Source organism: Thermobia domestica, chromosome 12 (genome assembly GCF_964235325.1).
Source record: "Thermobia domestica chromosome 12, izTheDome1.hap1.1, whole genome shotgun sequence".
NCBI lineage: Eukaryota > Metazoa > Arthropoda > Insecta > Zygentoma > Lepismatidae > Thermobia > Thermobia domestica.
Window position 1 is genome coordinate 106250635 of NC_137465.1, and position 27583 is coordinate 106278217.

Consider the following 27583-nt stretch of genomic DNA (forward strand, 5'->3'; position numbering starts at 1 on the left):
GGTGATCGGTGAAAGATTTATAGAAAAAGGGAAAGAGGTGTATGTTGTATTTATTGATCTAGAAAAGGCTTTTGACCGCGTGAATTGGGAATTGTTGTTGGGAGTTCTAACAAAGATAGGGTTGGAATGGAAAGATAGAAGACTCATAAGAAACGTATACATGAACCAACAAGTAAGTGTTAGGATAGGGGAAGAACTGACGGAAGAGAGTGCAATTGGAAGGGGAGTTCGACAAGGATGCTGCCTCTCGCCAACACTATTTAATGTCTATCTAGAAGAGATAGTGAAAAAGAGCCTACATGATGATGATGGCATTTCGGTAGGAGGTAGAATGATTAGATGCATAAGATTTGCAGACGATATGGTGCTTCTTGCAGAATCTGAAAAGAAAATCAATAAAATGTTAGAAAAAATGAGAAAGGGCTTTGAAGAATATGGGATGAAAATAAATGTTAGAAAGACAAAAACCATGGTGATTGGAACGAAGGGGTCTGTGTCAAATATAAAAGTAGGAGGGGAGAAAATAGAACAAGTGAATAGTTTTCGATACCTGGGTAGTATTCTTAGTAATGACATGAAATGCGAACGTGAAATAAAAGCAAGGATAGGAATGGCGAAAGAAGCCTTTAAAAGAAAGAAAAGTCTGTTTTGTGGGACCTTGAACAAAGAGTTAAGAAAAAGACTCATAAAATGCTTCGTGTGGAGTGTTGTACTGTATGGGGCGGAAACGTGGACATTACGTAAAGGTGACGAAAATCGACTGGAAGCCTTCGAAATGTGGGTGTGCAGAAGAATGGAAAGAATTAGTTGGGTCGAGCGGAAAACGAATGAGAGACTGTTAGAAATGGTGGGTGAGAAAATAACACTTTTAAATATAATTAGGAAGAGGAAGAGAAACTGGTTGGGACATTGCCTGAGAAGAGATTGTATCATAAGGGACGTCCTAGAGGGTATGGTGGCGGGAAAGAGAGAGAGGGGGCGAAGGAGACTACAATTAATGGATGATATTAAAACAGGAAGATCATACGCGAAGACGAAAAGGTTAGCGGAGGACCGTGGAGCATGGAAGCTTCTCAGCTGCGGCAAGTGACCTGCCAATAAAGGCAGAATACCTATGATGATGATAATACATGACGCTGTAATTGCAAAAAAATGAATATCGTACGTACGTTCTTTAACTTTGCGACCTCAAATATTTCCGAAATAACAAAAAATGTAACAAATATAGTTACGTAATTATGTACGCATGTCAGGGACTTATAAAATTCTGTAAACAACAAAGGCCCCAGGGGCCAACTAGAAAATTTCAAATGGAAACCCCGTATTTTTATTGCAGATTCTGATTCTGTGATCAAAACAAAGCAACTTTTACTTGGAGCACTTTTTCGTTATTCTAATAGATGGCGCTGTAATCGCAAAAAGAAATGAATATCATCGTACGTACGTCCCCTAACTTTGTAATCTCAAATATTTCCGAAGTAACAAAAAATATAACAAATCTATTTAGGTAAGAATGTGCACTTGTGAGAGGCCTATAAAATTCTATAAACAACAAGTGCTCCCAGGGGTCCCATCATAGGGCAACAGGGGCCAACTAGAAAATTTTAAATGGAAACTCCTTATTTTTATTGCAGATTCTGATTCTGTGATCGAAAATAAAGAACTTATTCAACTAACACAAAATGAAGTTAGCTTCATCTTCCCAAAATTCCAAAGAGAAATCCTCTCCATGAATGCAGATTCCGATACTGCGACCGAAAATACGCAACGTTATCCACCTAGATAACACATAAATCGCAAAAATAATAATATTGTTTTACCTGAGGTTGATAAATGAAAAGCTGGTTCAAGAACTGGACATGCTGTGTGATGTTGGTGCTAAGACTTGCAAACAAATAAAGTTAGAACACAAGTTTGTAATAATATTCTTCAAGAACTGATATTTTTTCTGTGAGCTTTTGGGCACTATGAAAGTTGATTTACTCTAGGTCTCCGTTGGAACGTGAAGTTACAATTAATAATCGGACATAGTGTCAAAAGAATTTTAAGTTATTCATTTTTGCTATGTTTATGTAGATATGTATAGTGGCTATTTGATTTGAATATATGTGATTATACCTGAGAGGTAAAATTGAAAGTGAACACGTAAGATTGATCGGTGGATCTATTAAAGTTTAAAAGGACATAATCATTTTGTTGTTATGGTTATGCAGATGTGCATAATTACGATTTGATTTGAAACTGCATATAATACCATTTGAGAAGTGAAAGTAAATATGAAGATGCAAAGTTGATCGGTAGATCTAAGAGACCAAATGTACTCTTATAAATTTAGTGGAACAAATAACATTTGACCAGAATTCACATATGTGTCACCCCTATGTCATGTTCTGTAAATACTTATGGTTGATTGTAAATTACGGTCGAGCAACGTAGAAGCCATTAGATATTGGTGGCAGTAACTATTATTACAGAGGACCTCTAAACACTCAAGATGTATTTCAACTGTATTTCAACCGATTTATATTAGAGCTTTCAAAGTAAAGTTCTAACGCTCTTGATGATACGAGGATGGGCAATAACCAAAAATCATGTGATGAAGTAAGGGTAATATTTAACGAAAAAAATTCGCGTTCCACACAATCCCATTTCGAGATCTACTGTCGAGTGCATCGTAAGACGCGTCGAGAAAACAGTATCTATAAAGGATTGTAACATTCCTGGTCGACCGAAATCAGCGACAAACAGCTTGATGTTGCAGTCATTTGTTGAAAATACTCAACTTAGCATTCATAAAGCTGCGGAACAATATGACATTAGTCACATGTCTGCGTGAAGAATGTTGAAGAAAATGAAGTTTCACCCATACAAAATTCATCTGATACACCAGCTGAATGAAGATGTCTTTGATCACCGTGTAGAATTTTGTGAAGATATGATGAAGCAAATCAATGATGATCCTACGTTTCTTACCAGCATTGTGTTCTTTGATGAAGGAACGTTCCGCCTAACCGGTTACATTAACAGACGTAATAGCAGGTTTTGATTTGACAATAATCTCATTGGTCCTTCAAACACACTCTACATCCTGAAAAGTTGAATATCTGGGCTGCAGTGCTAAATATACAATAATTAGGCCCTTTTTTATTAATAACAATTTGACTTCTGAATTGTGTCAGGAGATGCTTCGAAATCAAATAGTTCCAGCAATGAGAGATACTGCAGAGGAAAATTTTGCCAACAGATGGTTTCAGCAAGATGTACAAGACCGCACAACGGTATAAATATGCGCAAATTCCTTAACATGGAATTTCCTAAATAAGAATTGGCAAAAGAGGTGAGATTGGGTGGCCCGCTCGTTCTCTGTTCCCCTGATTTATCGCCACTATACTACTTTTTCTGGGTTTATCTAAAACTCCGAGTATTTTTTCTATATCAAACAATACGAACCACTTTGGATAATCTTCGTCAAAGGGTTGTCGATAAAGTTGCACTTATTGAACTAGACGCCACTAGAAATGCAATATTTGTGTTCTACCATCGAATCGCTCACTGCCAGACCAAGAAAGGTGTGTGGTTTGAGCGTATGTTGTGAAACATCAGTTACACTTTGTTCGTCTGCCAATTTTAGACAACCAAGTCGAGAGAGGCGAGGGGACTCATGATAATCAAGTTCTTCGAAAAAAAGAAAAAAAAAAAACAACTGGAAGACACTACGTGGCTGGTAAAGCTGATGTGTAGTTGCACATTTCGTAACTAGGGTAACAGTAATTTAGATAGCAGGAAACTAAGACAGGGCAATGTTTTTTTATTCTCTACTTTCATGTGAAACGGAATTTTCAACGAAGTTAGGGTTATGTTAAATCCAAGTGTATCAGTCAACCCTCCCTAACAATTTAACTGAACTTTCAGAACGTATTTAAGAAGCAGATGGATTTCCTGACTCTGGAATGTCAAAAAGTGTGTGCCAAGAATTAGACTATCAAACTTATGTATGTTGAATTACAAACTACGATCAGCTTTGACAAGGAACATAACACGCATGAGTTTATAAACAAAAAATAATTTTTAGTTTTCTTTAATTTAACATAAGCTACATGTCATTGTGACTAAACAAACGTGAGTTACTAACCTTTAAAATCGTGAAGATCATTTATAATAGCCCTGTATATAATTAAGTTTCTTTGCGCTTTATCCAGGTTTTGTAAATTTATTCTTCTGTGAAATCTCCTTTGTCATTTGTGCTTCTACATACTAGTGTGAAAAAATGTTTTTTTATTTAATGTCCATGTAACGTGATACTTAACAAACATATTGGTCTACTTGACCTTTACAATTCTAAGGAAGATGTTTCTTGTTGCAAAATACAAAAACTTTCCTTTCCATATCGCAGTTGTTTATCATGGTCTCATTAAAATGTAAATGAGAGCAATTTTGTTTTATGCTAAGAGTTTTTAAAATATTGGTCACATATTTCGTGCTTTTTAATTGCATGTGTATTTCTCGAGATATTTAGTTTTTTTTTTTTTAATCAATCCCAGGTAATGTACCATGATATTTCTTTTTTTGTGATTACAGCGCTATCTAGGCGGGTGACGAAAAGTACTTCGAGCAAAATTTGTGTATTTTCGATCCCAAATTCGAATCTGCAACAAAATTAGGGAATTTCTATTGAAAACTTTCAGGTTGGCCCCTGGAGCCCTATGATGGGACTCGTGGGAACACTTGTTGTTTATAGAATTTTATAGGTCCCTGACATGTGTACATTCTTACTTAAATAGATTTGTTACATTTTTTGTTATTTCGGAAATATTTGAGGTCACAAAGTTAGGGGACATACGTACGATGATATTCATTTTTGTGCGATTAGAGCGCCATCTATTAGAATAAGGAAAAAGTGCGTCAAGTAAAAGTTGCTTTGTTTTGATCGCAGAATTAGAATCTGCAATAAAAAATGGTGTTTCCATTTGAAATTGGAATAACGAAGATAATCATTCAATGATATACAAATACCGAAAGCGAAGATAATCATTCAATGATATACAAATACTGAAATTAAGTTATGTGTAGTATTTCTAGAAGTATAAGTGGCTGTTTTTTGTAGAGAACATCTAAAAAGAGAAACATGCAGTTCATTCCATGTATATTCAATAAATAAGTTTTTACAGCATTGTATCACAAACACAAGAGTCCAAAATAATAACTTATTGGCACTTTCGAATGAGTCTATAAATTAAATATATTTTAATTTAATATATTTTAGTAGTCCGTCACAAAGAATTGTTAATGGTGATTACACTTAAAAATGAGATATTTTTCAATTTCTCAATGATAGTTATGTCTGATCCTACAACGCATTTTTAAATGTCTAAAACTATCCTTCTGTTTCCATAGATGTAGTCAGGTCATATTTAACGCACACAAGATGATGATAGTTGATACATTTTCACCTATGGTGACATCTAATTAACTTTAATTCGTCCAAATCCTCATTAACTCATAACTAGCTCACGTTTTTTTTGCAGCGAATCCTTGCTCTGTGTTGAGGTTAAGTTTGACCTTGACTTGAGCGAAGTTCGCTTTTGTTAATTTTAAAATTTTAGGACGCCACTGAAACCTTCCTTGAAACACAAGATCTATGTAGCTATACCAGGGAAGTCATCATTTTAAAGAAAAAGCAAAAAATAAACAATATTTATTCTTTAAGTAACGATATACTTATATGGGATATAAATCAAAATAGGATTTTTTTTCTTTCTAATTGAACGTAAGAAACATATGTTTACATTATATTCTAATTTACTAACCTGTGACATGTTCTTGTAACCATCTGGAATATATGATTGAATATTCATCATCATTAGTAGTAGTAGTAGTAGTGGTAGGCTTATTCCATCTTGTGAAGAGAATTTGTCACATTCTTCAACTTCAGTGGGATTATGAAATCGAATGCATAAATGTGGTAATAAAAACCACGTATAACGAAGGTATTTATGTGTTTGAAATATTTAGTCCATCCTAATTTTATGACGGTTACAGGAACATATTGCAGGTTAATAAATTAGAATAGGAAATAAGTTTTATTGAAATTGAACTAGATTCCTCGAAATATACTTCAGCACGTTTATTTTTATAATATCGCTAACATTAAGCTGTAGGCATTTCGCCTTACTTCTGGTCTCCATTTATTAGTATCTTTAGTTGTTAAAAGGAAAGCAATGTTGACTCCATAATTTGTTCATTTTAAATTTCAAAGCATACAAAATTCGTGTTTCAGACTGGCGTGTAATATATATTCTGTATTTGACCATTTTCAGTGTGCAATATGTCACTTAATTAAATAAATAAATAAAAAATGTTTTAAGATGTCGGATTGCAAAGGAATTCTCTAATAGGATGTGTAAGGATATGTAAATTAGTTTTAGTTCTCATTGAATATTAATTTTAATTTATAAAGCTCTTTTTCTCACTTTTAGGCCACCAAGAGGAAATAGACAATTCGCGGCTCCACTTGAAAATCTCCTTCAAGATTTCCTAATAAACCTCACGGGTTTGGGGAACTTAGGAGGGGGACAAGGAACCACGCCTGTGTAAGTAGTTTCTGTTTAATTTTTAAGAGGTTATATGTTTCCTTTTTTTCTTATATATCTAACTGCTTCTCTTTTCTTGACGTCCACTCTTTCCCTTAATGCGTGCTTCAGAATTCAAACTTCAGTGAATGCACACGTGATCTGAATCCTACGTTATACTTTAAACCAGGGTGGATTGATTTAAATCAGTCTGATTTAAATCAAATTCCGAAATGAATTAATTTAAAGTGAAACTAAGTAAAATCCCGTTTCTATTCTGTTATTTCGATTATGGAAGATAATAATCATAATACAATGAGACTCAAATGTATGTAAGCACAATATGAAAACGAGTATTATGTAGGGAACGATCAGGGAAAATCCCGTTTGAACGGGTTACGGGTGAACCCTGCTTTCTTCTCTTTGTAATACAGGGTTTTGAAATTTCTATTCCAAAATCACCATGGACATTTAAGATGAAAACTCTTTTGTGTCCACGTCTATTTGTTTGTTTCCAGATAATAGGGGCGTATTTAGAGGGGTCCGATCCCCTCTCCTAAACAAAAAAGAATAGATTTTTTATTTTGGAATTCCTGCAGAAAATTTGTGACTTACAAAAGCTCATCCCATAAAGACAAAGAAAGTTCTGCCATCGGCTAATGTATAGGATCAGAAAACGATATTCACGAAGTAATTAAATATCGACTAAAAGCAGGGAATTCGTGTTATTATTCAGTTCAAAATCTCTTATCGTCGCGAATTGAGTCGAGGAATTTGAAGCTTTAAGATAATTATAATAATTATATAATAAAACGATAATTATGCCTGTTGTGCTGTATGGTTGTGAAACATGGTCGCTTACGCTGAGGGAAGAACGCAGACTGAAAGTATTTGAGAATAAAATTCTGAAACGAATATTCGGAACCCAAAGGAACGGAAATGAGGAATGGCGAAAACTTCATGATGAGGAACTGCATAATTTATACCATTCACCAAACATTGTTAGGGTCATCAAATCTTGGAGTCTCAGGTGGGCAGAACATGTAGCGAGAATGGAAGAAAGTTGGACCTCTTTCAAAGTTTTAACTGGAAGTCCAATCGGAAAACGACCATTAGGAAGACCTAGGCACGGATGGGAGGACAATATTAAGATGGATCTCGCAGAAATAAAAATACAAAATAGAAACTGGATTCAGTTGACTAAGGATAGAAGTCAGGAGAGCTTTTGTGAACATGGCATTGAACCTCCGGGTTCCATAGGTCATAGAGTGAGTTAGTTAATTTTAGGCGAAATTTATGTACTTTATATGTATTTCGTGTCGCTAGCTAGTTCCAATTGTTTAAAAATATGCCCCTGCCAAATATCAGTAACTTTCATGAAAAGAAAAGTGTCATGTTGATATACATTGCTGTACTTTTTCCTTAATGCTTAAGAAACATTGTTTGGGATTGAAATAGGTTAACGATTGGGAATTAATTCAAAATTAAAACCCAACACTTTCACTTAAATGACATAATTAACATTTAATACTAATTCCTAATGTTTTTTCTTCAGCTCGTGACTTGTATTATACGAAGAAAAAGATTTGATTTAAATCAAAAAAATCAACAAAAATGATTTTTTTGAAAAAAATCATGATTTTTTTCCACCCTGCTTTAAACAGACCATATGTATCTGGTCTTCGTTTGTAATATATGAATTAAAACAATATTATATATTAATTCTTGTAACCGTTGTTGTAACAAACTTGGTCCTACATTCGATAAGAAAAGTTTATTTACTTATAAATGGGAACAATAAAAGATTATTTGAAGATATGATTATTTAAAAGATTATTAAGATCTGGGAAAAAAAGGGTGAAGTATTTCTGTCTGAATGAAAAATGTGCAATCGCACATTTATGGCATTTAGGATTTTAAGAGAAACAGACAACTCGATTCAATTATTTACTTACATAATATGCAATGTATCAGAGCGTGTGTAAATTAAAACAGGAGACGAGTGGAATGTAAGTCTGTACACCCATACATTGAGTCACTGTACTACATCGTGAAACTAGATGATCGCACAGTATTCATTGGTGATTATTCGCCATACCCACAACTAAGTTTACGCTCCAACTAAAATAAATTGCTGTCAATTTTGCAAGAAAATAATAGTATTTTCCTGCCACGCATCTTCTCCCTGATGAACGGAAGGAACAAGGAAGTTTGTTTAAGGTTAGGGTTAAAAAAATTTAGTTCTTGAATGTCTCATTTGTGTGTTTCCACCAAAATCATTTTTAGTTATGACAGCTTTCATTTTGAAAAACTAGTAACACAGTATTTTCATATCAGATTTCTTCACCCATCTTGACTGGGTAAATAAGTAAACAAAATACCTAATAATCGTGATAGAAAAGTTTAGCGAAACAATAATTTAACTTTTGTTTGTTTTCTGCACATATCCTCGGCAGTTAAAAGGTAATTCATGTACGCAATTTGATAAAATTATTTATGTGATAGGAAGGTAAATAGCATTGCAATTTATGGAAATTAGGAATAGTATAATAAAGGAAGTTAAACCGATTTCTGACTATACTGTAATGTTTTAATCATTTATTTCAGCGCAAACGGAAAGAAAAGATAGAAACATCATGTATGTTAGGAAATTGATTTATTATTTCTTTATTAGTTAGTCAGCATGATAATGTTATGCTTCTTCGTGTTAATAACTTTAACTTCCAACTACCGAGATTATTTGCAGAATTAAAAACTAGAATTATAGAATGTTGATGTTAAGTAAGACTTTTATGTTAAGGTTATCAGCTGCATTGTTTGAGCGTAGCTCACAGAATAGATTCTAATTTATTCTTTAATGATACTACATTTATTTTAAGGTTATGAGGCACGTTGTGTCAACATAGTTCACAAAATATATTCCAATTTATTTTTTAATATTACAACATTGTTTCGTTGAGTTAACTTTTCATGTTCGTGATTTTATTTCCTACACAATGGATCAGAAGAAATAATAGCGTTAAACAAGTGCTCTTGCAGGTTCCCACGAACTGTAAAGTCAGGAAAGTTAGGGGAGATTTGAAGTTTTTTCAGATATTTTTGTTTTGATAAATGGAGAACACTTAGAAATGAGAAAAATTTTTAACGTAAAGCCATTTTGAATCATTGATAGTGCGATAAATTGGTGGACCGGAATATATCATTTTCACTACTTACTGAGTTATTCTCTAGCTCGTCAAGTCATATTGAGCTCATAGGATGCATAAAATTTCCTGATGCACTTCGTCCGCTGGTTGGAAAATGCCGGATGTTTTCAGAGAACATTGGAAATTAGGGAGTACGTGATTAAATTTATAGATCAAACATAGCTGCCAAACATGAGACTTACAGAAACCCTCAAGATATAGCAAGCGACCTGTTTATAAAATGCAACAGCCCTTCCTGCGCAGATTTCAGGCTTCAAATCCAGTGACCCCATTAATCTTTGATGCTGTAGACAAACTTTTACAAGATATCATGATTCGATGTGTGAAACCAGAACTGAAATGTACAAGTGCAGAACTATTAAGTGCTGATGTGACAGAAGCTGATAATCTTATTGTGAGCAAAAATGTCGATATTGGATTTGCTGGCTCACGTTTTCTCGTACAAATAGGAAAAGAGACTAGGGAACAACAGGGTATTTATAGCAGATCTACAATTCCCAAACCACCCGTGACTGTTGACCATGTTGCTATACGGAGTCAGTGGTGCAGCACCCATAAAAACTGGACAATACGGCACTGGAAGACTGTCGGAGAACGCCAGCACAAGCGTACTGTACAGACTGTCTGTTATCAAGAGTGAAACATGGCGGTTGTTCAGTGATGATTTGGGCAGCCATATTCTTGTATTCTACCGGACACCTAATCCTGCATGGACGTGGCACTGCCGAGGTCTACGTAACCATTTTGAGTGACCAGTTGCATCCCATGATGCAAACTTCGTTTCCTGATATTATTTCCATGTTTCCCTATTCGTACACCTTACATTATCCAGGACTAGTTTAATGAGCACGAAGATGAAGTGTCACATCTGTCGTGGCCTCCACAATCACCAGACCTCAATATCATTGAGCTCTTGTGGTCAGTTTTGGAGACCAAGGTACGAGCCCGCTACCCACCACCGTCATCTCTACAACAACTTACAGCAGCTACTTTGGCGGAAGAATAGTACATCTCTTTGACTCCATAAGCGACCTGTATTTCTCTATTCACCGTCGACTGCAGGCCGTTCTGCATGCCAAAGGTAGTTCTACTCACTATTAATAAAGGTAGTATGTAATTGTTCAAGTGTTTCCATATTTGGTGGATCATTTATCTTAATACGCATGTTTAACTTGTAAACTAAACAATAAAAAAACTTAAATTTAGTACCCTGGGACATTTCGTACAAAGGGACGTTGTGGCATACTCTGTGATACCGCAAGGTAAAGAGTGTTGCCAACCCAACATAGGTATATTTTCAAATGCAGGGGTCGGAGCGAATCTTTTTCAGTTAAAATTATTTTTTTTTAAAGGGGGAAGGAAGTTTGTATCAGTCTCCAGTATTGAAACTTAATTCTACTAGGTCTCTTTTTCTCACCCCTGCTTAGTCAAATTTTTTATTGTTTGGACTGTGACCAATGTACGAGAGAAATATTAATGATCATGACGAATAGGAGACCATTTAATACAAGGCGAATAAAGTCAATATATGTGGGAAGTTGGTGAGATTTCTGTCTCTCAGGAGGGAGGTTGCCAGGATGACCCTTCTGTGTTTGTCTTATCTTTTTTGATTGCTATAAGGTTATCACTTCTCGGTGATTCAGTTTTTAATATTGCACTTCGTTTCCTTTTTGTAGGCATTTTTTATGTATCTTTTGATACATGTTCCTTGAACTTTTTCTAATATATAAAACCACACAATTCATTTAAAAACACGGTTACATTTCAAAAAGCACCAAAATATAAAATTGGACTGCACTTCGGAGTAACTAGCACTTACACTCTTTTTCAGGTGTACTTCACAGAATTCAGCTTAATACAGCAATATAAAAATTGTTGGTATAAAGTTTGAGTAGTTCCACTGATTCATGTTTTATATGCTAGTCATTGGAACTGTCGCAGGCGGAGTATCTAAAAGTATCGCTGTTAGTGAAATGAAATCCTTTTTATATGGTTGGACAAATAGTAGGTTGTTCGAATGTGACAAGGACATATTCGGTTTGCCATAAGGACCAGACTGTATCACGTGGTCAGGTCAAGTAATGTTGCGTGCTAAAACGAGTCTGGAGATTCCAAATCCAGATTAAGATTTATCTCAAGCACTTTACCTTACGTGCTATACATCGTTTTAAGCTCTTCATTATGTCTTTGCAATAAGCTTTCATAACCATCTCTTTAATATAGAGTGAAAGTGCAGGAGATATAATTGATTCAGTCATTCTTTGAACTGTTTGGAGTCGTTATTTATTCTTTTACCAGTAACCGTTGTTCTAGGGCTAAAGGCAATGTCTGTGTGTCCTTTACTTTTGTGTGATACAAAACTCGTAACAGATATATGGCTCTGTGTGTTATGGTGTAATTTTTGAAGTCTTGTTGAAAATTGGTTATGAATTCCATTCCTATAGCACCATTTAGTTTATTTTCTAAGATTATATTGTTGCGATCGTCATTTGCCTGTTATCAGAGGAACGATAGTCTATACATTTAAGAACATTCAAGTAAATACTTCGTTACTCTCGTATCGGGTTTGCATTAAGTAGTTGTTTAAATTTGGAATTAATTTTTATGCACACATAATTAGTATGCTGTGAACAGTATGAACTCACCTTTACTGTATTTTATATTCATATTTTGTTATGATTTCGGTGACTTTGACGTGCCACCTTATTCAAAACACTTCGAGAAAGTGGGCCAGAAAAGTTTATTATAATAGAAGGTGAATCAGTATGGAAGGAGAAAATTCTCCCATCTGATACTGAAAATCCTATCATATTGCAGTCCTGAACTGGAAATTCTTCGTGTATATATATATATATATATATATATATATATATATATATATATATATATATATATATATATTGTCTGCTGTCTTTTTATTTCTGTTGTTAGATTGTGAATTGTTTGAATTGGCAGATTGTAAAATTATAAGTAATCAACTGGTGTAATGAACTTTGTGTAATGTTGATTGTTTTTTGCTAACATTAGAATAAAACTGTCTATAGTTATATCACATTCTTTATTTAAATTTCCTCTGCCCGTGTTGAAATCTGGATTTCTAGTGGGAATGAAAGACTATTCAGTGCGTCAATGATTTATGGAGGATTTTTGTGTCATTTATATCGTGTTTATGCTGAAATAATCGTAATAATAAATGTCTTAGTCTGTGCGCCACACTAATTCCTAATAATGAACAGTCACGCTAAAAGATGTCACTACCTTTACTATCGCTTCAGTATAACGAAGTCGTGGAATAATTGCATAAATATGGTGTATATATTTTTGGGTAATTGGTGGGCAAACTGAAAATAAATAAATAGTTAAATGCAAACAGTTAATGCTTTTAATTAAATACTATTTTAATCTATAATGTACAGCGAACCGAAGATTTGGACGGAACAGCTACTAGTATTGAATGCTGTTGAATCTTTATTCGAATCAGAAATCAAAATTTTAATACAGAGAGACAAATTTAAATAAAAAATACAAAATAAACAGCAGTACCAACAGTTACATTAATTACATAATATATTACAAAAGTTCGTTACGAAACAGTTTCACAGTTCATTGATTCAGATAGTTCACCACCACAACAAGGACATTTTCAGTGCAGTATTGCTACATAAAAAGACTTTTCATTTTCCTAGGAGAAGCATTTTTTCCTTTTATATAAATGTACCTTTTACAATGCCTAAAATTTCGTGACCTGTCCTTTAAGCGTTCTGAGGAGGGTGGCAGATTTAATGAAGTAACCTAAATTATAAGCAGCAAGAGATTATTTCACGTTGTCCTAAATATGTTTGCTTTGCGTACCACATTGTATTAATATATTTTTGTTTACAGAGTGTTTTTAGGAAATCCTGGTGATTATGCATGGGGTCGAGAAGGCTTGGACGCGATTGTTACTCAACTGCTTAATCAGATGGACGGTACAGGACCACCTCCATTATCTAAGGATAAAATTAAAGAAATTCCAACGGTTTCTATTACTCAGGATCAAGTTGGTAAGAATTAATTAGACTTTACTTTTCTTTTTAACTATTACTTGTGCAATTTTATAACGATAATCACAAATTTGAAACTGTGAAGTAATTCAGATTTTCTTAGCCGCTTGTCCTGAAAGTGGTCGTGTATTTACAGTAATAAATGTAGTTTTTAAGAGGTATTTGAATAAAATTGTATTTGCCATCGTTTTGAAGTTCTTGAGAGTCTTCAGGGGAATAAACGTAGAAAATACTGTTGCTGGCTACTAAACATCGAAAAAGTTCCTAAGAATTTTGAGTTGCTAAGTAAATTTTTTTGTACGTATTATGTCATGGAAACAATAATTCGTGTGCATTTTAGTTACACAAGATATGTAATCTTAATAATGTATATTAATTATTAATGTAATCACTTCAAGAAATGTTCCATAAATCAATTCAAAAAGTATTCATTTTACTGTGTTGTATCTTGATACGGATTTGTTTAAAAAGTCACATTAAACGTCGAATTTTAGCTGAATGCTATCACAATTGTCAAGACGTAAATGAGAAAGAAGGGAGTTTGTTGGTGATGTGATCGATAAGAATTAGATCGATCGTAACTATGTATAATTGTGAGTCTACACGGCGGCGAGTCTGCACGGTCTGCAAAAGAAAAGTATACAGGGGCGGCAAAATTTGAAAAAGAAAATAAAGGGCGGCATGTAAAATTATCGCCCAGGGCGGCAAAACTTCTAGCTCCGGCCCTGGTCTACACTGGTAAACACAAACATCTTGAGACTTCTGTGTGTGGGGGGAAGGGGGCAGTCTGCAAATATTAAGGTGTCAATGATGTTATTCCTGCTTTGTCCCTAGTTCCTCTGTTGAGTTTGAGTCTTTAAGATGCTTTTCATTTGAACGAAGATTCAAAATTAAACTCCAACATGGACGTTGGAAAAAATCGGAATAATATCATTGACATCTTCACCAACCACAAAAGAAGACTATTTGTATACTGTAAAAACTGGTACTGAAAGTCTCAACTAACTTTGTATACTGATTGTTTATTAAAGTTTAACGTAGTTTTCAGCACCGAGGCTATAAGAGACGTAGACCTAAAGTGAAATTCGAACTACTGTAATATGTTCAATGCTCTCCTATCGGGAATCGAACTCGGGACTCCGTGCACCAAAGGCGCGCGTGCTAGCTACTAGAAGGGAATGCAGTTCATGTGTGTGTGTGTGTGTGTGTGTATAGTTAAGACATGTATAACCCATGCATCTTATTTACACTATTTATTCTTATTTTTTATTTATTTATTTGTGTATTTATTTATTTAAACTTATGTCTTAATAATGCTGATGAGATTCAGCGAAAATTCGACGTATAATATGATGATCTGAACAAATCGTATCAGGTGCTCTGTGAGTAAAATACCTTATGTGAGACGCACCATAAGTGTTACTATAATTTAAAGTTAATAAAACGATTTTTATTAATTTTAAAAATATCAGTTCCGCACTAGTTTATTGATTACCCCTTATGGTGCTAGTAAATTAACTAGCTAAACGATTATCGGCAATAATAAATGAACATGGCATAAGTTACATAAATATGTATTGTAAAAATAAATTGAGAATATTATCTTAAGAATATCGTAAACTGTGTAAAATTGTGTCATTTTTAAGTATCAAAGTATTGTGATTAAAATCGAGTAAATCTGAAATCTTATTCTATGATATAATATAATCAGATAATTTATTTATTTGTATGAATATATTGCTTGATTTATTTATTACTTTTTTAATAGACAAAAATCTGCAATGTTCAGTATGTTGGGAAGACTTCAGACTTGGAGAACCAGTTAGAAAGTTACTTTGTGAACATGTTTATCATGAAAGCTGCATTATTCCATGGTTAGAGTTGGTAAGAATATAAACTATATTTTCTCTTCTTTTCATAGATTTGTAGGGAAATTGATGAAATAAGTATTGAAGTACTGATTAATATAATTTATGGAGAATCAAAACACAGATCACTTTCAGGTTCATAATAACGAATTCGCTAGATAGCAGCACGCGCCACATCCGAGGAATAATTGCAGGTAGTTCGAAAGTGCGCAAAGAGAACGACTGTCATGAGTGTGAATGGTCATATGGCTCCGACAATTAGGTCTATTTTTATTAGGGGGGGAGTGCTAAATTTGTTACAGTTATAGCCAAATAAATAGTGTATGACAGAAGGTTTCCGTGTGTCAAAGAAACGGTTCAAGGCTGTGTTGAATCTCAATAAAACTGGTTATTGTTGCCGAGCCCTCCATTTTTGATCATCGTATATGTAGAGAACCCGGGCGTACTCCTGATGTAATACAAGAAAATATGTTTATTGGTACTATAGTGCAACCTGAGTACTCACCATCTCAAGCAATAGCAGTACTACATCCTGTCCCGATCTAAATCACATAATTGCGTAGATTTCCATCTGTAAAGAAGCATAAGATTTGATTTTATATGTTTCGGTCCTCACAGAGGAAGAACAGACGAAAGCTATACTAAACCGTCTTACAGGAGACAGGTGAAAGTTTGTAGTAACTCCAAACGAGGCGTGGGCCCATCTGTCAGAATGTAATAAAAAGAAGGCCACCTTCTATTGTCTTCGCAATTCTAGAAATAGTTGTCCGGGTATGTGAATATGCTGAAAGTTTTCCATACTTTTTTGGTTGCTGGATATTACTGGTATAATGGAAAACTTAACACTACGCAGAATAGACATAAAGCCTAAAATCAGATTATTTTAAACATTTTAAGAGTTTCCATGATATTCTACGTATACGCCATGGCAGCGATACATCTAGCGTTTTCATTCACGAGGACAAGACGTTCCATTATACGTCGAAGTCAACGATGACGTACATGGAGCGGATGGCACGTGAAACGGGAATTCATTCAGTCAATTGTAGACATTCCTGTGAAATCCCCTGATGAGTCCACCGTGAATTTTTGTGGGTTCCCATTGTTGAAACGAGCATTGAGAGTTCGACACCCGTGCACACTCGATAGTTTTCGGAAAGTTGTCAAGAAAAATGGAAGGGGCTTGATCAAACGGTGCTTCAATGCAATCTCCTTTAATGAAGATGAAAGGGCAGTAGGAAATAGACAGGGATTGGACATCTAGTAAAACAGCAGGTGGCATTGTGGTGTTTTTAAAGATAATAAAGGTGCCACATTCGTTTCCATAACCCTTTAAGATTTTTCTATACTATAGACCCAATAACTTAAAATTACCTTACTCAGTTTTTGTCGTTTTTGTGTATTTATGCACCTTGAAAGAGAATATTATCGAGTTCTAAAAATAGAACTAATGAATTGAAACTCACTGAGATCGGTTAAATCTTTGTGAAAGTTTGCTTTCTTTCCCCAATAAGACCTTAATGTGTATATACTAATGATATTGACACATGGCGTTTGCAAGACTGAATCATAAACAACTTCATTAAACAAAAACGTAAAAAGTCGAAACAATGTAACTTGGGTTACGACATTCTGGAACAGAAGATTTTAAAATATTGAAGTAAATTAAGTTATAAATCTTCAGATGTTCTTGTGTATTAAAAAAAGTGAGACACTTAATTTAACAGATTTTGAAAAATTTGAAGAACAAATATTTATAGCAGCAGTGGTATTTATGGGTTTTTACCACAAATTCAACGTGCTGGGCTCTTACTCCGTAAAGTTTATAGGTTTGTCGTGGAGAGGTTTGTTAGGTCCTCCCAAGGAAAATAATAATAATAATCTTACAAGGAAAGTACGTGGGCTCGAACGGGTAAATATGCACAAAAAGGAAAACATGTATAATGTTAGCACCCCAAAAGCAAACAGTGATATCTGTTTTTCTGCAAGATGCTATGAACGTTCGCAAGAGCTGGGCACAGTAGAGCACGCGTCATAATTCCAGGGCGTCTATACTCTCTGACCCCGGGCCATTTTCTGCAGAAAATGTTTGGGTGAATGGAAAATTAGGCGAACACGTATCCCATTATTTTTAGAGGCACACATTTTGAATGAAAAAGTTGTGTCTTAGGGTCACCCGAAGGGTCTCAGATGGGGTCCAAACAAAATTTGCAAATGGTAAGGGGGGTCAAGTAGTATATCATTGGAAAATTATTGTGAAAAAAAACAAGAGGAAGCAAGTCCCGAGCCTCTACGCTCACTCTGTACAAAATGATAGACAGTCAAAATGTCAACACAGTTGTCATGAAACAGTCTATGACCACCGTTTTGCATAGGTGCGCATACAGACTTGGGACTTGTTGCAGATTGTTTCTTTCCACAATACCTTTCAAACGATATACTATTTCCCTCACCTTACAGTTTGAAAATTGTGAAGTGGATCCTGGCTGGGACTCTACGAGGGCTCCTGAGGCAATACGTTTTCGTTCATGTGCGCCAAAAAATTATTGGATTCATATGCGCCGAGGGGGCGCGGTGGCTCAGTGGTAGAGCGTTCACCTCCGGTGCTTGGGGTCCCTGGTTCGATCCCAGCTCGCGCCGTGTGGACTTTGTGGTGGACAAACACCGTGCTCATGGGTTTTCTCGGGGTTATCCCGTGTCCTACCACTTTCTTCATTCCACCATTTCACTAATCTCTCATCATCACCGTCTCCTTTAGCCTAACCGGCATAAGCATGGGACGTAAAACTTAAAGATTTCATTTCATTTTTCGTATGCGCCGATGTTTCCATCCACTCAAATGTTTCAGTAAAAATGGCCCGGGGTCAGAATTTATAGACGCCCTGTCGGCATGGCACATGCTCTTGAGAATGTTTACACCAGCTTGCAGAAAAATGGACATTACTGTTTGCTTTAGGGGTGCTAACATTACACATGCTTTCATATTTGTGCGTATTTACCTGTCCAGGAAAGTACATGTGCTCGACCGAAAAAATACGCACAGAAATAAGACTATGACTGGTGTTAGTACTTCTAAAGCGATAGGTGATGTCAGTTTGTCTGCAAGATGGTACAAATTTGCACCAATAGATGACGCTGCATAGTGGCAGAGAGAGCCCATCTCGTGTCTACTGCTACTACTTCCAACAGTGAAGCTGCAAATGCTAGTTCTTCGCATGTGGAAAGGTTGACTATGTAGTGAGACGTCAAATAGTGCGGAGAGTTGTGATCAATCCAATGAATGTAGTGCGATTAGTTGGAGTGAAAGTGCGACGCAAAGTACGTCATGACGAAGGAATTGGCCTGGAAGATGAGACATTTGCATGTCTTCTAAAAGAAATAATGCTGCAAAAATATGGGAATCAGTTAGAAACCGAAAGTTTTCGAACGTTAGAGCGCAGTGGTGAGGATTGTGAAGAGAATGAAGAGGAAGAAGTAAGAACGTATAATGACACGGTAAGTCCTGTAAGAGACAATGAAAGTAGCAAGAGTGAATACAAACCGTCGCCGTAAAGGTGTAATGTTGACAATGTGATCACACAGTTTACAGATGCTACACTAGACAACATATTCGAGAATTATCATGTGCGCGGATTCAACTTACATAAAAAACTCCTGGAACGATACCCGAAACTGAAATCAGAATATTAAATGCTTGTTACAGTTTGTAGCAAAGAAACTGTAAAACACAGCTACGTTCAAATTAAATCATACACTATAGTTAAAGACAATCAAGCAAGGCACCATAGCAAAGTTTGATGAAACTAAAGCTATGGGAGGTAACGCCCTGTAATTCTGGCACGTGCTCTACTTTGCCCTCCTCTTGCGGACGTTTACAGCATCTTGCAGAAAAACGGACATCACTGTTTGCTTCCGGACTGCTAACATTACACATACTTCCTATTTTGTGCTTATTTACCCGTTCAAGCCCAAGTACTTTCCTTGTTAGTGTGAAGCTAGGCCTTATGGATTGTGATTTTAAGCTATATGGTTATCAAACACTATACTAAAAGATAGTACAACACAAATGCGTGTGATGTGAGTCGTCTTGTTATTCCGCATTAACTGTTGAGTAGATTATGATTATCTAGAAACTAAAGTACAAAATCGTACCCTAACAATTTCACTGAAAATATATATATGGTCCTAAGGTCCTATCAAGCTGTGACTAGGTAAGACTACCGAAAGAGTCTACTTAATTGACTAGCTGTAGACACGTTACATTTTTGATGAGAAAATCAAATAGGCTAATACTCACCGCAAAAGATATACATTAGAGTTTTCTTCTACATGTAACAAGTAGCGCTTTCGGAAGTAACCTCTTCCTTTTTCGGCTTGTTTAAAATTCTAAAAGGATTTGAAACATGAAGGAGAATTAGGAAGGCTAAAAAAGGTTAAGAAATTCTTCAAACAAATTAATCACATGGGAATGGCACTCTCTATCATTACACACTGCTGTTCACTGTTTTCTTTTTTTGCTTTCCAGATCGCGAAAGTATGAAGCGAAAAGATTACTCCAAATAATATTTATTTCTCCTCTATCTAAATTAAGTATAGGTCTCTCTTTATGGACGTAATATGATTCTTTGATGTTTCGTCCCGTTGCTGTTTTTGCTTTTTCAATTAAACATGACTCCGCGATGTGACGGTTATAACCTCTAAGATGTGTTGCAAGACCAGACAACTGTTGTGGGTTCCGAGACTTCGAAGTACAAATGTGTTCAGTTATTTTAGTGCAAATGTTCCGTTTTGTTTGACCTATATACACTTTATCACATTGACATTTCACCCGATAGACGCCACTGCTTTCTAGAGGGTCAGTAAAAAACAGGGTTGTGAAAAACCCTTTTTTTTTAAAAAAAAAAGTCCAGTGGGTTGTATTGGATAATATTGGGTTTTATTAAATTTTGTACGTATATTTAAAGCCATATTCCTACTTAATATACCATTTAAGCATATATGTTCTACTGTACTTACGAAACTATGTGAGAATGCGGTAGTTCACGTCTGGCGCGGGTTCCTAGTTCGATCCCAGCTTCCGCCAAGTGCGTTTTGTGGTGGACAAACATTGAGTTCATGGGTTTTTCAGGCTGGTTTCGCCATGCCATTATTTTTCATATCATCACAGTCTCCCTTGGCTATGGTGCATAATCATGAGACATTGAACTAAGAAATAAATAAATAAATAATAATAATAATAATGCACAAGGAATCCGTGAAGTCCCATGCGCGTTTCGTGGGACACACTGCACCATTGACATTCGCTTATATTTCGATTTCTAGAAAGAAGAGAAGTGCACAATTTTCTAGAGTAACAAAGAGGTCGATAGTTTTACGTAATACAGAATAGGAATAAAATCCCCTCTTATGATTCAAATCTCTGACCCAGCCGTCCTGAGTTTCAATTAAAACACCCGGGGCCAATACTGGGATAGTACCTCAAGTTCAGGAGCCAGAGATAAAAAATGACTTTATTGAATGGATGTTGTTTTTCTAAAAGAAATAAAAAAAGTTTTTTTAAAGACCTGAAATGTTGGAAATGCATTTTTTTCTCATTTTCAGTGACCAATTTGGTTTCTCACAATATATTTTTACGATTAAAGGGTTTTTGTGTCATACAATAATTGTACTGTGCTTCACATACTCCATCAGATACGCAAGAAGAATAAGGAAGTTCGACGATCTGATTGCCGTTCGTGTTGAGAAGATAGAGGTGTATCTTTAGTGATTTCCTTTTTCAAGTGGAACGCTCCCGATTTGCAATGGGGAGCGTTCCACTGACATGGAGAAAGACATTCTATCTGCTAATACCCAAGTATATAACAAAAACAAAGGAAATATAGCCGTATTACTTTTGATTCCATACTAGCTGAAGTGCCTGTTCTCCCCTTAGGATACGCATATCAATGAAAGTGTAGTAAGATATTCTATTTCTGGCATGAATTTTTAAACCCTTTTTTTCCTTAGGAAAGTTACCTTCCCCTTCCCTTACGCCTTTTAAGAAAAGTTACATAATAATATCCCAATTTGATGTATTTACTAAATATCTTCTAAAACTCACTTCAAACTGTTCAAGCATTTCCCGTGACGCGATTGCAAACAACAGACATCGTCGATCTGAACGTGAAGAAAGAAATTATAGAAAACACCCTCTTTCTTCCCTTCAAATTGAAATTTTCAAAAACAGTCAAACACTAAATAAATAATAATAATGAACTATGTACCAAAATTTATTTCAAATTGTTCAACCGTTTCCCCGTGATGCGCTCACAAACAACAGACAACATCGCTTTCAATGCGAACAAAGGAATAGAGATGCAAGAAAAGTCGGCTTTTTTGAATCGATGGTTTTTTGCACAGAAAAAGTCGTTTTTTTTGGGGGGGGGGGGGAAACTAGAATTTTGGAAATTTTGGCTTTTTTCATTTTCATGATTTTTCTGTTTTAATAGCTTTCTTATAGTATACTCTAAAGTTAAATAAGATGTCATGACCTAAATACCATATTTCGCTCTGGAATTTACCATCATGATGGATGGAGCACATGTTTTATGAATTAAAGTAAACATACAGTACGTAGTATTTGAGGGCAATTGTAGAGGATATTTAACTTTATTTTAACTTCTGAGTTATCGACATTTTTTTTTCTCTACGTCCTTTCTTTTTAGTTATCCATGTTTCATTTCTTAGAGATTAGTAGGCCTACTCTAGCTTCTAGCACATAAGTTAAACTTATGTTTTTTCAATATATCCGTCAGAGCGTACGTTTGTTAGTATATCTGTCAGAGCGTACTTCCACATTTTTGTTATACTGTAGCTGTGCAATGATTTAGCAATAATCTTCCGGATACAACCTTGAATACAGTTTTATAGAAATAATCAGTAACGGATTCTGAAAAGTATTTTGGGGGTGTTTCTCTGTTTAATGTTTGGTTTGTCTAAAATTTCCTAATTTTTCTTTGGGAGGAGCTTGAAGTTTATAAGTATAGGCATAACTAATATTTCGTTTTGTTTGTATTCAGCAATAATCTTCTGGATACAAATAGGAAAGCATTTTGGGAGGGTTTTTCCATATTAATGTTTAGCTTTTCTAAAAATACCTAATTTTTATTTGAGGAGAGCTTGAAGTTTATGAGTAAGGGCATAACAAATATTTCGATTGTTTTAGAAATTCCGTAATTTCGGGGTACAGGCTTCAATCTGTAAGACATCCCCACCCTAACCCTTTCGCAAATCCGTTACTGCTGGTAATTAGTAATAACAACGATTTAAAAACGATAAGAACGAAGTCGGCCAGGATTCACAGTACACGCACTATCTCTACATTCACAGATGGAATTAAGAAAAACTTTTGTCAAAATGCTCCAATTCGGGGTTGAATCCCGGACTTCCCGATAGAAGTGCAAAAACTAACCACTCACTCATTGTTGTTGTGCAGTTGTGCTTACCTTAAATATATTCTCTCTCTCTCTATGGCTTATGTAATCCGAAGGTTCAATGCCGCGTTCACAATAGCTCTCCACTGACTTTTATCCTTAGCCAATTGGATCCAGTTTTTACTTTGTATTCCTATTTCTGCGAGATCCATCTTAATATTGTCCTCCCATCTGCCCCTAGGTTTTTCTAATGGACGTTTTCCGATTGGATTTCCAGTTAAAACTTTGAAAGCGTTCCTACCTTCTTCCATTCTGGTTGCATACTTAGTTTTCGGGATCTTCCACACTGAACTACTTTCTCAGAAATCACTACTCACTGCTTCCTGTGCAGCTGTAAATCACGTGACAACGAACACTATCTTGCCTAGTAGCGACATCTGTTGCTTGTTTTTTTTACGATGGTCAGCGCCATGAATGAGCGAAACAAGTACGACGCACTGCTGAGTATTTCAAGATACGTTGGATCATAGTTGAATGCCTGGACTATATGAGAAACGACGGTATAGTGTTATTCCATTAGTTATCAGATACTATAAGAATGTGATGTTCATTCTGACACTACAGTTCTGCAGATTCACATGTATCTTGTTTACATGTCTCATGCTTCACTACCTGAGTGCTGCGTATACCATCCTTCTGCAATGCAACTACAAGCACCGAACCGAGAGCACTCCTGAACCCACGCAGTTTTCATCCTGCAATTCTAACCTTCGTAAGTGATACTCAGCTGTATAAATCTTGAATCCGTACGCATTTTTCAGTCCTTCGTTAGTGTTGCAGTTTTCATAAACAGTGTATGTTGCGGAGAACTAGTATTTTATTTCTAATAGTATAAAGTATCATGAGTAGTCGACACCTTATTCGTAATGTGCGAGAATACCACTTCACTTTACCATTCAAGTACTGCTGCCTTTTGATGTTTTTAGATGTCAGCTAATATACTGTTAACCATACTGAAATGTGAAGCTAGCAAGTACCAACAATATTGGTAATACAGTGTGTTCAAAGTAATCAAGATGGTAACTTCTTCTTCTTCTTCTTCTTCTTCTTTTTTTTTTTTTTTTTAATTTGCATTTCAGCAGCGTCTTAAAGAAAGATTAAAAAAGAATCAATTATTTAATTATGCATCATGCTACGTATCATTCAATTTTCAAACATTCTACTTTACTTTGCCAGGGTTAGGGATGCTATATTTCAAAAGTGAAAACCCGGAGCACCATGTTTTCATCTTTAAAAGGCGTCAAGCGAATGTTCCATTCACTTCCTTGCACTAATGAGTTATATAAAGTTATATATAAACACTATAACAACCCACAACTAAGTCAAAAATCGCCATTCCGAACCTACTGACTACTGAGAACTGAGCTGCTGAAAAACATTCTTTTATCAGAGCGAAACACATGATCATTGTTCAGTTTATAACAACGCATAGTATTAGATTTCTATCTCCAAGTTTTCTATCTATCAAATTTCTTGAATATTTTCTATTTTTGTTTTTTCGATATTGGAAACCTAATCAAAGTTAGCTGTTTGACTCTTCCGACATAAACGTAAACCATAACTTTCTCCTTTGCATTGTCGGATACGATACAGTGACTCCAGAAATACCTAGTTATATCATAAATACTGTCACAAGTTTGAATGTGAATTAACACAGAGAGTATTAACACCAAGGCAATTTATTGTGGTCATGTTTTACATTGATATGTTGTACACCTGACGCACGAATCATTTTTCGAAATGTCCCCCCTTGGCCTAGATGCAGGCACGAAGTCTGTCCGGCCACTGGTCAATAGCATTACGCACCACGTCCATGGGAAAATTGTTCACTGCTCGGGTCAAGGATTGTTTCAGACTGGCGACAGATGGATGCCGTTTATGGCAGACCTTTGCCTGAAGGACTGCCCAAAGTTTATAGTCCAACGAGTTAAGGTCCGGACTGCTAGAAGGTCAATCAGCGGTAGAAATGAAGTCGGGGACGTTCCATGCCAGCCAGTCCTAGGTTGTTTTCGCTTTGTGGCCTGGAGCGGAATCCTGCAGGAAGGTCCACCTTTCTCCAGGGAACATGCTAGCAGACAGTGGTTTCACTATAGGTGTTAGCACCATAGCCTAATACACCTTGGCAGATGTTTTAATACCTTTTTCGCAAAAATGCAGCTGGGCTGTGCCTGAGTAGCTCACTCCCCACCAAACCATCACTGAGGCAGGATGATGTGCCCTCTGAACACTTGGAGCTGCCTCAGCAGCTGCAGTAGATGATGTGGCAGACACACGGTCATTTTGGGCGTTGTAGGCCTGCTCAATTGTGAACACCTTTTTGTCAGTGAACAGAATCTTTGTGCAGATTGGTTGGCGTAACGCCGTAACAGTCTCTTTGATTTAAGGACCCTCTGTGACATTAGTGTTTGGGTCAGAAAGTGACCAGTCCGCCTCTTATACGCCCGTCGATGTAGATCACTCCTGAGCACACGAGACATGGAATTTCTGCTAATGTTCATCTCAGCAGCCATCACACTTTGTGTTCGAACAGAATTTCTTCGAATTCTTGCTGAGACTGCTTTCTGGACCTGCGGAGTTCGTACCTTTCGTGGTCTGCCACTCCTTGCGCGGTCAGCTGCCCTTCGAGTCTCTGTGTATCGCTGTATGGCGTGATACACGAATCTCTTGCTGATTTGTAGGGGTTTCAGGAGGTTGAAAATCTCACCTGCTGTCTTCCCAACCTTGTGTAGTGCAATTACTGCTACACGATTTCGTAATCGCCCCACTCCATCAGAACTCAGTACAAAAATCAACATATGTCATGAACAGTCAAACACACACTACATGCATCTTCCGCTTTATACACAGATGGCAGCACTGTGCCACTCCGGATGCCTACAGCGCCACTCCAAACTTTGTGACAGTATTTATGATATAACTAGGTATATAGCAAATTAATGGAAGGCAATATTGTAGCATAAAGCAAGCTTTAAATATCAACTTCGACCTCTGGACGAATGTAAAGAGAAATATTGACAATATTACAACAAATGTTTGCACTGTTAGTTTGTTTAACCCTTTTGTGCCTTGAGCTGCTATATCCATAGACTGAAAAGAATTGTTAAAAATGTTGGGGAAAAACATTCTCGTTCGCTGAAAGCTGAGCCGGGACGTATAGCAACTCTATTCTTAATATCAGTGGAAAACGACAAACCCTTATATTTCAGGTACATATGTGAACTTGTTAAGTTGTAGGCCCTGAAAATTCTCAAAAATAATGAAAAAATGCGTGAGTGACAATCGTTTTATTATTTGCGGCTGATTTAGAGGACCTAGGACTTTGGTTAAAGTATCATTTTTAGCTTATGGAAGGTGATTTCAGATCTAGAGCTACCACCGAGACAGACCCTTTCTTTTTGGTCCTAGTTCCGACGTTTTTTTTTTTCAACTGAAATCTGGACTAGGAACATGTTTCTATTATTTTCAAATGGTCAGTTATTTTATATTACAGTTATTGTTATTTTTTCCTATAAAATACATAAAGTTTGTAAAAATTAAAAATTAAAAGAGAGATAAATATGTAAGGGGGTTGGTTGTTCGGAGCGTGTAAAAGTTGAAAATTATTTGAGTGGGGTGTTGGGTTCGTGTTCCGGGTGCCACAATTTGTCATGTGCCCCACCGTTAAAGTCTCTGTTCTTTAAATGAACTGGTTTATGACTCGATGAAGACTGATTTCACGGTCTGGAAATCCTATCTCCCCGCGGTATCCCAGGGCTTTGGGGAAATAAGATCCCCTAAACCGAGAGCAAACGAAAATTTATTTATTTGCATCTGTATCCGCGTATTCGCATGCTGCAATGCTGAAAAGAAATTTTGCTCTAATTTTTAGTTTGTAGGAATGAACTAGACTGATTTTCACTTTCGATGAAAATTGAATAATAATAATAATAATAATAATAATAATAATAATAATAATAATAATAATGTAAGAAATAAACAAATATCTTGAATTGAAAATTTTGATTGAAAGTCTCGAAAATTAGTTCAGTTCAGGCCATGGTGGATAGAATTAGAAAATTGCCTAAATTGCCTTATTTGTTTAGCCTAACAGACTCAAAAAAAAAAAAAATGTTAGTCTTGAGGTTAGGGATACAATTTGTTTATGAAAGAAAAAGTTCACGAATTTAGGTTAACAAAACAATAAAATCTTTAATGAGTAAAAACCAGCAAAGATGTTTAGATAAAAAAAGAAAATATTTTTAAAAATCGAGTATGATGAAAATTAACACTGAATTTGGAATTTTGTGATAACAGATATGAAGAGTAAGGCAGAAGGCCTTAGCACCAAAATTAATTTAAGTGTATTACATCTCTGTTTTCTTTCTTGACCTACAGCTTGAATGAATTATTATAAGTAACTTGACATAAATAAACAAACTAGTGAAA

The 27583-nt window shown here is 35.7% G+C and overlaps 1 protein-coding gene across 6 annotated transcripts in view; it reads left to right on the forward strand.

The window, feature by feature from the left end:
- Iru (E3 ubiquitin-protein ligase Iruka) overlaps positions 1 to 27583 on the forward strand; it is a 181068-nt gene that overhangs the window by 56331 nt on the left and 97154 nt on the right. For all 6 annotated transcript variants that reach the window (XR_014127785.1, XR_014127786.1, XM_081733939.1 and 3 more), the window contains exons 4-6: positions 6477 to 6590; positions 13658 to 13818; positions 15587 to 15702. Coding sequence is in view for 4 of the 6 variants with exons in the window: in XM_081733939.1 (XP_081590065.1) it covers positions 6477 to 6590; positions 13658 to 13818; positions 15587 to 15702 (391 nt within the window). In the remaining 2 variants the exon portion in view is untranslated. The remainder of the gene's footprint in view (positions 1 to 6476; positions 6591 to 13657; positions 13819 to 15586; positions 15703 to 27583) is intronic.